General features: G+C 58.9%; 1 protein-coding gene across 1 annotated transcript; it reads right to left on the reverse strand.

Moving 5' to 3' along the window:
• Nucleotides 1-4292: 4292 nt before the first annotated feature.
• On the reverse strand, nucleotides 4293-10869 carry CTRC (chymotrypsin C). Its single transcript, XM_036448174.2, has 8 exons — nucleotides 10711-10869; nucleotides 9058-9149; nucleotides 8845-8942; nucleotides 7607-7732; nucleotides 6583-6719; nucleotides 5734-5879; nucleotides 4965-5117; nucleotides 4293-4366 (listed from the first exon to the last, which is right to left on the reverse strand). Exons 1-8 carry the CDS (start codon nucleotides 10796-10798, stop codon nucleotides 4352-4354), a joined length of 855 nt encoding a protein of 284 aa, XP_036304067.1. The 5' UTR covers nucleotides 10799-10869; the 3' UTR covers nucleotides 4293-4351.
• Nucleotides 10870-12664: the final 1795 nt, after the last annotated feature.

A 12664-nucleotide genomic window follows, 5' to 3' on the forward strand; every position in this document is an offset into this window, starting at 1 on the left:
CAGTCCACAGGCCGAAGCTCTATCCACTGAGCCAAACCTGTTTTGGCCATTTTCTCACTTTCTTGACCTATCCAATAGAACAGCAGGCATCCCTCCTATCTCGTAGGTTTGTGGGTAAATCCAAACAACAGCGTATTCACTTAAAACAGCAGTAAATGTGCAATACAACGTTCACTTCAAATCCTGAGACTGTGGGCTCCGGATATGAATAGCATAGAACTCTTCAAACGCTTCCATCAAAGAATCCTAGCAGACCGGGGCTTGGCAAACTGTTCCTGCAAAGGCCCAGACAGTAAATATTTCAGCGCGTGGGCCATATGGTCTCAGCTGCAACTAGTCAACCTTGCAAAAGCAGCCATCTGGGCTTCGCCGGGCTCCAATAAAACTTTATTTACAAAACAGATTTGGTTCGCGGGCTCCGGAGCTGAGGTCTAGCGCGAAGCAGACTCCACAGCAGTAAGATGTCTCAGCCTTCATCTGGGAAACCTCGTCTGAATGTGGTAGCTTCCTTCATAGCATCGCTGGCTCCAAGTCCACTCTCTCTCTTCCCACCCAACCTTCACGGAAAACCGAAGCTTCGGGTAGATGCTCCGTGTTTATTCTCTGTCTTTACATACCCCCGCTGGGCGCACCACCACGAGAAGTTTTGCAGACACTTGCCCCAACCTCCAAAGAGGGAGCGTGGGGGAACTGGCCCCCAAGGCCTGCTGGGAATGAGGCTGCCCCTCCTAAGGAACAAGGGGAGAGGGAAGATTTGCTAATAGGAGTCAGTGTCTGTGTGAGGCCACTGGGATTAGCCAAAGTGTGGGGCCAGTAGACGTAATCACTCCAATCACAAGCTGCTGTGATTTCACAGGGAAACGGAGAGGGGGGCAGGTGCCCATTTCACAGATGAGGAGACTGAGGTTCTGAGAGGTTAAGTGAATCAGTCTCGGTTGCTGCCTGTCAGGGGCAGAGTTCAGCGCTCCAACCCCGAGACTTGACCAGCCAACCCCCAGACCCTTGGACACAGGAGGCATTCCAGCCACAACCCGCAGGGCCATGTAGCTGGTCCCCAGCTGCCCCCACACGTGTGAGCAATAACTCCTGCCTGGGATGCCATGGAGCAGGCGTCTTCAAACTGCGGCCCGCGGGCCACATGCGGCCCGCAGAGGAGTCTGATCCGGCCCGCCAGGTTTTTTGGGCAGTGAGCGCAGCCGAGGTGTTACAGTAGGAATTAGTAGTTCATATAGTCTGGCCCTCCAGCTCTCTGAGGGACCATGATCTGGCCCCCACTTTAAAAAGTTTGAGGACGCCTGCGGAGGGTCTGAGGCTGGTTGGTACGCAGCGTTATTAATTGTGCCGGCAGTAGCTGGTGCTTTGTGAACGTCGGTGAGCCACAATCTCCTCTCCGGTTTCTGTCTGTCGGGCTCGTTGCCAGCTTTGCTCAGCTCACCCACAGCCTGCACCCCCCTCCCCTCTGACAGGGCCAGCAGAGGGCTTCCATGTAGAGGGGCGCCTTAAGGTTTGGGGATTCATGGCAGAATAATAGGGGTGCCAGCCACACAGGTTCTGGAGTCAGACCACCTGGGTTCAGGACCTGGTGCCCATCACCAGCAGGGTGGTGGCAGGCACGTTTCTAAGCCTCTTTGAACCTCAGTTTGCTCATCTGTAAAGGGGGGTAATAATCAGGCTGTCATGGTTAGTGACTGAGACAGTGCATGGAAAGTGCTTGGCTGGTGCCTGGCACACAGAATCCCTGGGGCTCACTGCGCGCCAGCCATGGCGACTGCATCAGACACACACACGGTGGAATTCTAGCGGCTGCTGGCACGGGGCTCCCAGAAAGTGGGGTCAATGCCTCAGTGCCCCTTTCCCTCGCTCCCAACCACCGGTTTGTGATTTCTTGGGCAAATTGTCGTCACTGCAGCCAGAGCCCAGGAGTCCTTCCTGCCCAGCCCTTCCTCCCCCCACCCCCCCACAACCCCACCTCGGACTCTAGGTTTCTCCAGAAGAGAGGAGAGACGGTGTACGTATTTCCTGTTGCTGCCTCAACAACTTACCGTGCCTCAGTGGCTCCAAACGCAGACCTGTGTCCTCTCACAGCTCCGGAGGCCAGAGGGCCACACCGGTGTCCCTGGGCTACACCAGGCCGGTCCCTCCTGGAGGCCTCGCAGGGAGCCCTGTCCCCGCCTTTCCCAGCTTCTAGCTAGAGGCCGCTGCCTGCTCGGCTCCTGACCCCTCCCACGTCCACGAAGCCAGCACCTTCGCATCTCCCGGCCCCGGCCCCGGACCGGACCGGACCCGGACCCGGACCCGGACCCGGACCCGGACCCGGACCCCCTGCTTCCGTCCTTAGACCTCCTGACTCTGACCCGCCCGCCTCCCTCTTATCAAGGCCCTTGTGGTTGCATCGGGCCCACCTGGCTAGTTCAGGACACTCCCTGGCCCAGGAGCCTTAAATCATTCACACCTGCTAATCCCTTTGGCCCTATCAGCGAACCTCACAGGTTCTGGGACGGGGACCTGGGCCTCACATACACACTGACTCCTGGACACAACAGTGGGTCCTGTCCCTGAATTTCAGATTTGTGTTCTCGTCGAACAAACAGAACCATGGCTTATGTTTCAATGTTTATTAGCTAATGCCACCAGGTGTGCCAATCCACCCACATTCCCACAAGCTGTCTGGGCTGGGGTCTGGGGCTGCTGTTTAACACCGCACAGGCTGGCCTTCTTACTGAGTTCCCGAGCCCCCTCTCTCCTTTCTGTCACAGCCTTGGACGGGGCCACAGTGATGTTTGCTGACAACTGGCTTAGACCAGTGGTTGGCAAACTGCGGCTAACGAGCCACATGCAGCTCTTTGGCCCTGGAATGCGGCTCTTCCATAAAATACCACGGCCTGGGCGAGTCTATTTTGAAGAAGTGGCGTTAGAAGAAGTTTAAGTTTAAAAAAGAAATTTCAATCGTTGTACTATTGATATTTGATTCTGTTGACTAATGAGTTTGCCGACCAGCTGGCCTGGACCATTGCAGCCGGCCTTCCTGTCTCCAAATCACCCTCCATCCGTCAGATGAACACCCCAGAGTGTGCATTGGGCCACAGCGGTCGCCTCTCTACCTAAAACCCTCGATGGCTCCCTGTTACCCTGCAAATAAAGTCCCGACACCCCCACCATGGCTCTCTCTTTGCTCATGCTTGCGTCACATCTCCTGCCCCTCCCTGCCAGGGTGACCAGCCACCCAGTGTGCCTGGGACTGTCCTGGTTTTGGCGCCGAGAGCCTCATGTCCTAGGAAAGGACTCGGCGCCGGGACTGTGAGTCACCCTCCCTGCCCCGCACCGCGGGCTCTGCAGCACCAGCTGCTTGGAGCTATTTCTCTTGTCGAATGAGCCGTCTTTCTCAAATGAGCCGTCCTTCTCGAATGAGCCTTGGCGTGGTGAGGCAGGAGGGGGTCTCCTGGGAAAGCTGGGCAGCTCATGGACCAGCCACAGGGCGGGGCAGCCCAGGGCTCGCCCAGGAGGTGCTGGGAGTTCAGGGCGGGGGGGGGGGGGCACCTCCCTCTCTGGATCAGCACCTTCTCAGGAGCGCTGTGGTCAGGGGTCAGGGCCCCAGCTCGGTCTTCCCTCCGTGGACACTGGGCCCCCCTCTTTCTTGGCCACATTTGCCCCCAGTGGCCTCGGGAGGGCCGCCGTGGCAGGCCCTTCGCTGGGTAGACTCTGCTCCTGTGACCTGCCCGGCTCCCTCCTCTCTCTGGGCCTCAGTTTCCCGGCCTGTCTAATCCGGTGAACGTTTTTCCAGCTCTGACTGCTGTGACGGTGTGTGTGGCAACCATTGCTTTCCTCAAACCTATACCCCGGAGGGCTGGGCCAGGCCCTCCCCCTCCGCCTGCACCCTCCGTGCCAGCTGCTCTGGGGTAGCTGTCCCTGGGCAGCGGGCACCCTCCTGGGACTGCAGCCTGAGCCAGCGAGGCTGTCCTTGGGGAGACCCCTCCTCCACCGGCAGCTGACCCGCCAGGCTTGTCTGCGGGGGGGGGGGGGGGGGGGGGGAGGGGCGTGGAGGGAGAGACAGGATCAGGAAGATGATCAGGGCCACAGTGGTGAGAAGTTGGGGGCAAGTGTCTGGTGTGTCCTCACTCATATCCCCTCCGCTAGCACCTCCAGGACCAGGAGCAAACTCCAAGGCCTGACCAGCCTGGCTGGGGGCTGGGGGGGCTCTCTTTGCATTCCCAGTGTGGGATGACCCCCCACTTTTCCCCCACCCAGGGCCCGGGAACTGCTGTGGAGACACAAATCAAGAGTGAGGCGCTGGCTCAGGCAGAGAGGTTTATTGTGGTTGCGGGGGGTTGTGGCCGTGGCTCCCGAGGACGGATCACTGCTGCATTTTCTGCGGGAGCAGAGGACAGGGTGAGCGTGTGTGCGCTCGCGTCCCTGTCCCCTGTGTCCCCTGTGTCCCCCGTGTTCCCTGCTGCCAGGGCCGGAGGGCCGCCCCGGACTTGACAGCCAGCCTCCCTCTGCCCAAGGGCTCCGCACCCCTCCCCCCGGGGGCTTCGACTCCGAGCACATCTGCCCCCGCCCCCCACGGGAAAGCTGCGGTCGAGTGACCCCCTGCTCCTGTCCTCAAGGCCTATGTGGCCGGCCCGCTGCCCCGCTCCTCTGCTGAGCCCCGCTCTCCGGGGGCCACGTTTCTCTTTGGGGGACCGGTGTGGTGCCCGGGACCCGGACACGAGGATTTGCTGAAGCAAAGGGAGGAATGGGCATGACCGGGCCCATCACTTGACTCAGGTACAGCAAGCACGCAGTACTTCTTGAGTGAGCACATGAATGGATGACTGGGAGCAAGCACCGAATGAATGAATGATGGAGTCAGCCAATGAATGAGTGAATGAGTGAATGAGTGAGGAGTGAGTGAGTTGGTACGGAGTGGGGGTGTGAGGGCGAGAGGCTGGTGCATGCCAGGAGGAGGCCGGGGGGCGGGCACGCACCTCGTTGATCCAGTCGATGTAGGCGGACACGCGGGTGTAGACGGCGGGCTTCTTGAGGGTGTTGCAGCCCAGGCCGGAGCCGAAGCTCACGATGCCCCGCACCTCCCAGGAGCCGTTCTCTGCCTGGCAGTTGAGCGGGCCGCCGGAGTCCCCCTGCAGCGGACAGGCCATCAGTCCCAGGCCCCCCAGGCAGGCTCAGGGAGCCAGGGCAAATTGGGGTGTGGGCTCCTCACAGCCTGTACCCCCTCCTTTGTCCTCAGCCTGTCCATGGTGAGGGGGGCAGAGAAGAGGTGGCGTGGGGCCATCTTGGCCTCCTTCTAGGAGGCCCTGGGGTGTCTAATGAGCTCCTGATGTGCTGTGTGACCTTGGGGTGACGGTAACCCTCTCTGTGCCTCAGTTTCCCTAACTGTTCAGGTCACCATGTCCAGAGAGAGATGCCCAGCGGGGTGAGGATGCTGGGAACTATCTTGGAGAGCCGGTGACGTGAGGCAGGGGGAGAGGGGCCGTGTGTTTGAAAACGGGACAGTCCCTGATTGTCCTACGTGTCTCCTGGGTCTGTGTCAGACTCCCTGAGTCCCCGGTCTCCCTGGACGATGGAGCAGATGGCGTGTACAGAAACATGTACAGGGACTTCCAGGAAGCTCCTTCTCCCCTTGCTAGACTCGGTTACTCGTCACGGCAACCCCGTGAAGCGCCCCCTCTATGCCACTCTATGTCCGTGTGTTTACTCGGCCGCCCGGACAGGCCGCGGTGCGGGCCCGGCACTCACGTTGCAGGCGGAGGTGACGCCGTCGCCGCCGGCGCACACCATGGTCTCCCTCACCATGGCGCCCCACCAGTCGCTCTGGGTGCAGGTGGCGTGGTCCACCACGGGCTGCAGACCCTGCTGCAGCTCCTCGGCGATGGGGCCGTTGGCTGTGGAGAGAACGGCGGTGAGGGGCATCCCGGCCTTCCAGGTGAGGGGGCTGGGGTAGGTCCCCGGGGGGGGGGGGTTGTGGGAACCACACATGGGCTTTAGTGGAGAGGAGAGAGGCTCTGAGCCCATGGCCTCAGACTGTGTGGCTGGGGCCCCACGGGGAGGGGAAGGGAGGGCAGGCTGGAGGCGGGACCAATCACAGAAAGCCCTTGGAGGGGGTTCCGGGGTTCCGTTGTCACCCGTTTCCTTGTGAGATGCTGCCGTGATGCCGCACAGTACACGGTCTTCCTCACCCCACGATTTCCCAAGTATTGATCTGCATTTCCCTCCTGGTCCTCCACAGTCCCATCTATTTGCATTTAACCTTTTCATCTGGCTGGAACTTATCGGGCGTGTGGTACCATAAGATCTAACCCCCCACCCCCCAAAAGCTTGTTGAGCTTATTGAATAGTCACTTATACGGCACTTAGTATGTGCCAAGCCTTGTAGAAGCCCTTGACCGATTCTAATCCATTTGATCCTGGTAGCACCCCTTCTTACACAGCTGTTAGAGTGTCTGCTACTTAATCAATACCAGCTGTCGTTGACAACGTTAAGAGAATCTGAAGAAGAACAGTGATGGGCAAAGGGACTGATGTGCTTGTCGGGAGAGCCACTTCCTCCAGGAAGGCTCCCGGGATTTGCCAGGGGGCGGTACTCACTCCAGAGGCGGCCCCAGCCGGTCACGTAGCAGGGATAGTCCCGAGCCAGCATGGCGCCCTCCTTGGGCAGGCAGGCCAGCTGGATGGTGTCACTCAGCTCCACGGGCTCCGCCAGCTTGATGAGGGCGATGTCATTGCTGGAATTCAGGGCGGAGGACTGACTGAGCAGGAGGCCTTGGCTCCCCCGCCCGCCAAGGCGGAGGGGCCTGGCTGTGAGCTGAGAGGCAGCTCAGGGTGACTGGGGTCCTCCCTGAACATCCTGACGGACCACCAGCTTCTTACTGGCTGACAGATGTCAGAGGACAGAGATCTGCCTTCTCACACCATCACCGCCTGCCCCTTTAGATGTGGATGAAGCCTTTGGCACCAGCAGGTTAAGTACCCACCAGCAATTAACAAAGGTAAGGAGGGAATTACAAGGATAGAAGAGAGACGCCTGTGGATGCAACTTTTAAAATGTTTTCCTGTTGCCAGGAGGAGAGCTGGCAACCTGAACAGGCCTGGTCTGGTTTCTAGTTCTGACAGGTTCGGCCTGTGTGACCCAGGACCTAGTCCCGAACCTCTGACCTCCTCCTGAAGCACCGTTGTGAGGACTGAATAAGAGACGGCACAGAGAGCGCTTATTGCAACACGCAGGCTCTCCGTGAAGGCCAGTGCTGGCTCAGCCCTGGCTGGGGGGCTGCAGGCCAGACTCACGGGGGGCGTGGGGTGGCTCCCTGCGTACCCCTGGGGCTCCCTGGCCCACGACGGAGGCGGGCAGGGTGTCTGTCCCCACTGAGCATTTTGCCGTTTTGCGTAAAGGAGTCGTCCGCTGGCTGCGCAGGGTGAGGATGGGGCCGGGGGTCAGGGTGCAGGCAGGCTCTGTAGTACTGCCTTGGGATCCCCTCCTCCTCCCCCCGAGCCGCCCCCAGGGGCGTGAGATGTCCGAGGGAGGAAAAGTGATAGGCAAATTGGCTGATGTGCTTGTCAGGAGAGCCACTTCCTCCAGGAAGGCTCCCGGGATTTGCCAAGGGGCGGCACTCACCGCACCAGGAAGGAGTTCCACTTCTCGTGGACGAAGATGGTGTCCACGTCCACGAACACGGAGCCGGGCTCGTCGTCCACGGCCAGGTTGTTTTTCCCCAGGCCCACGCGGTAGGTCTTGGATTTGCTGCATGGAGGAGGGGGGCTGGTCAGCGTGGCCTCCCGCCCCGTTAGCCAGCCGGGTGGAGAGGGAATGCCCCCCCAGCCCGATTGGCTCAGTGGACAGAGCGCCGGGCCTCGGACGGAAGGGTCCCGGGTTCGATCAAAAGGGCATGCACCTCTTTTGCAGGCTTGATCCCTCCCCAGCCCTGGTCAAGCCTGTGTGGGAGGCAACAATAAAGATGTCCTCTCTCTCATCGATGTTTCTCTCTCTCTCTGCCTCCCCTCCCTTACACTCTAAAATCACTGGAAAAATATCAACAAAAACATATAAATAAAAATAAAATTAAATTAAAAAAAAAAAAAGGAAACTCAGAGCTTCGGTGCAGTCATTTGGGGGACGGGAGTGTCCATCCCCGTTGAACCTTCCCACCAGAGAAGGGCCCTGGCCAAGTCCACTTTGGGTCCTAGGTGTGTAGCCCCGGACCTCAGTTTTCTCATCTGTAAAATGGAGATGACAGCGGAACTCCCTTGCAGGACTGCTGTGAGAATCAGTGGCTTCCTGCCTGCATCATCTCACCTGCGTTTCTCTCTAACTCCCCTCCTTCGCCGCCCGCCCCCTCCCCCGCCCACTGCTTCTGCAACCCCAGCTTCCTCCTCATTCCTCAGACGTACTGAGTGCCCTCCCTCGGGCCTTCGTAGGGCTGTTCCCTGCACCTGCAGCCCCCTCCCCCCGGACCGCGAGTCCTCGTCTCACTTCCTGCGGGTCTTTGCTCGCATGTCCCCTTTGCAGAGCGAGCTTCCCTGGCCTTTAAAATGGAACCCCTTATACTTTCTACTCTCTTCCAGCCTGGTCTCCTCACTGACATCTGACATGTTACACAGTCACTTGTTTAATGGTCTGTTGCTCTGTCTTCTGCTAGAATGTAAGCTTGCAGAGAGCACAGGTGTCATCCTGACTGCTGTATCCCCTGGCACACAGTAGGTGCACAGTAAACGCTGTTGGCTGGAGAAATGACAGCGCGGTTACTGGAGATGAGCGGCTTACTGCGCGCCGTGCCTGAGTGTGTGGTAGGTGCTCACTAAAAGCAGCCCCTCAGGTCCCCCCAGGCCCCCGCGCTGGGCGTCTGCCCTGCTCACCTGATGCAGTGGGCGGCCGTGAGGACGAAGTTGTTGGAGATCAAGGTGCCACCGCATGTGTGCCTCCACGTGTCGTCCTTCAGGTACTGGAGGGAGATCTGGAGGAGGGGCCTCGTGTCAGTCCACAGGGACCCCTACCCCACGCCCCTCTCCTCCCCCCTCCCCCTCCCCCCCTCCCCACCTCCCTCCTCCCACGCCTGCAGCAGTACTGACCTGCCAGGGCCAGCTGTGGGGCACGGCATTGTCTCCGCCCACCACCCGGGCTACGAGGTTGGGCTGGAAGGTGGGGACCCCGCAGCTGGAGGCTGGGGGAGACAGGGGAGGAAGAACACAGGTGAGGAGGCTGGCATCGCCTCTGGGGAAGGGGCAGGGGGGGACGTTGGGGCTGGGCAGACACGGGTTCAGATTTTACTGGGTGACTCTGGGGGAGCCCTCTAGATCTTGGGGCCTCGGCTTCCCTGTCTGTGAAATGGGAAGAAGAGCACGGACCGGGTGTGCTGGTCCTGGGCACAAATCAGGCCGCGAAAGGCCTGGTGCAGAGGGACCCAACGGTGGCTGGCGTGCGTGCGCGTGCCGGGGACCAGCAGGGTCCTTCATTCTTACCCTGCTGTTCCTTTTTAGGCCACAGCGTAATGGGTGTGTGTGTGTGTGTGTGTGTGTGAGCACTGACTGTCATCGCTGGGAGCTGTGTGGCATGGTCAAGAGCATGAGATCCACAGGGAGACAGACCCAGACTCAAATTCTGGCTCTACCACCGAGCAGCCACGTGACCTTGGGCGAGCTAAGGAGCCTCGCTGAGCCTCAGTGTCTCATCTGTAAAGTGGACGTGCTGACAGACCCTGCCTTCCAAGGTCAGGTTAGCTCCTGCACATGGAGGGCTCAGCACAGGCCTGGCACAGAGTGAACACGCATAAACAGGAGGTGCTATCATTATTTCTGCCGTGGTTGTTAGCTGGAAGGACTCTACTACAAATAATTTTTAAAAAATTGATTTTGAGAGAGGGAGGGAGAGAGGGAGAGAGAAACATTGATGTGAGAGCAGAGAAACATCGATCAGTTTTGTCCTGCATGACCCTCACCGGGGATTGAGCCTGCAAGCCGGGCATGTGCCCTGACCAGGGACAGAACCAGCAGCTTTTACTCAGGGGTCCTCAAACTTTTTAAAGTGGGGGCCAGATCACGGTCCCTCAGAGAGCTGGAGGGCCGGACTATATGAACTACTAATTCCTACTGTAACATCTCGGCTGCGCTCACTGCCCAAAAAACCTGGCGGGCCGGATTAGACTCCTCTGCGGGCCGCATGTGGCCCGCGGGCCGTAGTTTGAAGACGCCTGTAAGGTGCAGGAGAACCACACCAGCCAGGGCAGGACTCTTAATCAAGTGCTCTCTCTCATCTGCCAAAAGAGCCAGTGAGATTTAAGAGGTGAAGTGGCTTGTCTCGGTCCTGCCGAGAGTGAGTGGCATACAAGCCACGCTTGTTGATTCCTAACTGGGCAGAAGGCCACCAGCACGGGGAAGGAAAGAATCCCCAAGGGAGAGATGCCTACGCTGGCAAAGGCCAGCCCCGGCGGTCCCTGAGTGCCCAGGGTGAGCGCGGGCCTGGGGCCCTCCACGCCTCCGCTCTATCCTCACACTGGGAGGCCAGATCATCAGCTCTATTTGCAGAGATGGAAGCCAAGTGGGCAAGTGGCTCATCTGACACACAGGGGGTCAGCAGTATCTGAACCCTCATAGGACCCCAAAGCTCCTTTCCTGTACCCACCCCCCCACCCTCTGAGAGCAGAGGGCCCCCTGCTCCGGTCCCTGTTCCTGGGAAGTTCAAGCTCAAGGCCATGGGCTGCAGCTGGTCCCCGACCCACAGCTTACCGCAGGCCAGGAGCGCGGCGAGGACGGTGAAGCCCAGCATGTTTGCGTGCTCAGGAGCGAGTGGCCGGTCCCGGCGGGAAGGGCCCATTTATAGGGGGCAGCGGGGAGAGCCCACTGGTCAAGGCTGAGCCACTTCTTGGAAAGAAACCTGCTCCCGCAAGGCCCTTTCCCTGACCTTGGGTGGTTACTGTTTAATTTGGGCAGGAGACAGGGCTGGCTCGAGGCATGGATTTTCCCAAATAACCGGGGAGAGCAAATTCTGAGGTGGGCAGGTTTGGGGGGCCCCCACCACTCTGCCAGGAGTGTGTTTTTCTCTCTCCCTGACTCATTCTTTTAGGTATTAATTACTGAGCACCCACTGGGTGCCAGGCTTGTGCTCAATGCTTCTTGCATGCACACAATTATCACAACAACACGAAATAGGTATCTAACCTGCTCATTAAAGATGAGGCAGCTGAGACTTGCGGGTGTGGGGCCATCCATGGTCACTCAGCTGGGCAACACAGAACCGGTTCAGGGCTTTACTCTGCCGATACACCCATCCCTTCTGTCATCATAGCTTCCTCTCATTTTCTTCTCTTCCTGTTGTTTCTCTTTTTCTTCCTCCCTCATTCAACTAGTATTATCTGGGTTTTGGTCATCCCTGATCTCCAGTACCTCCTCCCGGGCTGAGAACAGAGCCTGAGGCGTGGGCATCTCCCGGCCAAATTCTGACCTGGAGCCAGCTCCGTTGTCTCCCTGCAAGGCCCTCAGTCTCCCCATCTCTAAAATGGGCAATTATTGGGGTAGAACCAGACACACTCTTGGGTTCCTGCCAGTCCTAAGCTTCCACGACTGGAACGTCAAGGTTGAGCGGCAGACCTGGGTCTATGGCCCTTGGTGAGGATCTCGTGATGGTGTCAGTGGTTCCATCAGTCTGGGGTTAGTCTGTCCCTTAGAGCATCTGGTTTAACCCATTGTTCCCAAGGCACGGCCTCAGCCTGGGGGGTTAGCTTCTGCTCTTGGATGGCCAGACGGTGAGGCGCTGACATACATACCAGCACCCAGAGGCCACCCATTCGTTTGTCCCACATTCGCTGAGCACCTCTTGTGGAGGCCCTGTGCCAGGGCTGGGACCTCAGGGACACTGAGACCCAGTTCAGCACCGCTGAAGCCCCTTGCGGGGCAGGGTGGTGAGTGCTCCTGGGAGTGTCCCTGAACCAGAAGTTAGTTTAGGATGGGAGCTTGATGGGGTGTGAGTTGGAAAGGATTCCTTCTCTACAGATTCCAAAATGCACTCGAGGACTTGAGTGGGGCTGCTGTCCCAGGCTAGGCCCCACCCGCTGAGGGAGCGGGGCCTGGGAGGATCTGGGACCTCAATGACCCCCAGCCACGCGGGGTCAGACTGCGATGGAAAAACACCCAGATGACTCGGTGGACGCTGGGCTTCGAAGAGGGGGACCTCAGGAGAAGCAGGCCAAGGTCAGGGAGGCAGCGTGAGTCTGAAAAACAGCAGGTGCCATTGATCGGGGCCCATATCTCCCCGCTGCTGGGACAGAGCAGGCTGGTGGCAGCTGTTACATCTCAGGTGAGGTCCCTGAGGGGGCGGGCTGTGGGGCTGGCAGGTTTCTCCTTAAAACAGGATGGCCCTAGCAGTTTGGGCTCAGTGGATAGAGTGTAGGCCTGCAGACTGAAGGGTCCCAGGTTCAATTCCGGTCAAAAGTACATACCGTGGTTGCAGGGCCATCCTCAGCCTGGGCCCTGATCAGGGCTCATGCAGGAGGCAACCGATTGACGTGTTTCTCTCACATTGATATTTCTCTCTGTCCGGGTAAGGATTAAAAAGACCTAACCCGCACTCCCCCCAAACCCACGATGGAATACTGGGAGTTCAGAGAGGGTCTGGGGGCTGTGAGGGGAAGGCTTACTAAGGAATGGGACCAGGGAAGGGTTTTAAGGAGCTGTGTCCTTTCTC

This window comes from Pipistrellus kuhlii, unplaced genomic scaffold, assembly GCF_014108245.1.
Source record: "Pipistrellus kuhlii isolate mPipKuh1 unplaced genomic scaffold, mPipKuh1.p scaffold_m20_p_2, whole genome shotgun sequence".
Lineage (NCBI taxonomy): Eukaryota > Metazoa > Chordata > Mammalia > Chiroptera > Vespertilionidae > Pipistrellus > Pipistrellus kuhlii.

Excerpts from the sequence above, each read along its gene's own strand:
- CTRC (XM_036448174.2), bottom strand. The coding sequence starts at position 10,798 with ATGGGCCCTTCCCGCCGGGACCGGCCACTCGCTCCTGAGCACGCAAAC. Across the intron at positions 6,720-7,606 it reads TGGAACTCCTTCCTGGTGCG|CAATGACATCGCCCTCATCA; the intron begins GTGAGTGCCGCC and ends CCTGAATTCCAG. Across the intron at positions 5,880-6,582 it reads CGGCTGGGGCCGCCTCTGGA|CCAACGGCCCCATCGCCGAG; the intron begins GTGAGTACCGCC and ends TTCTCTCCACAG.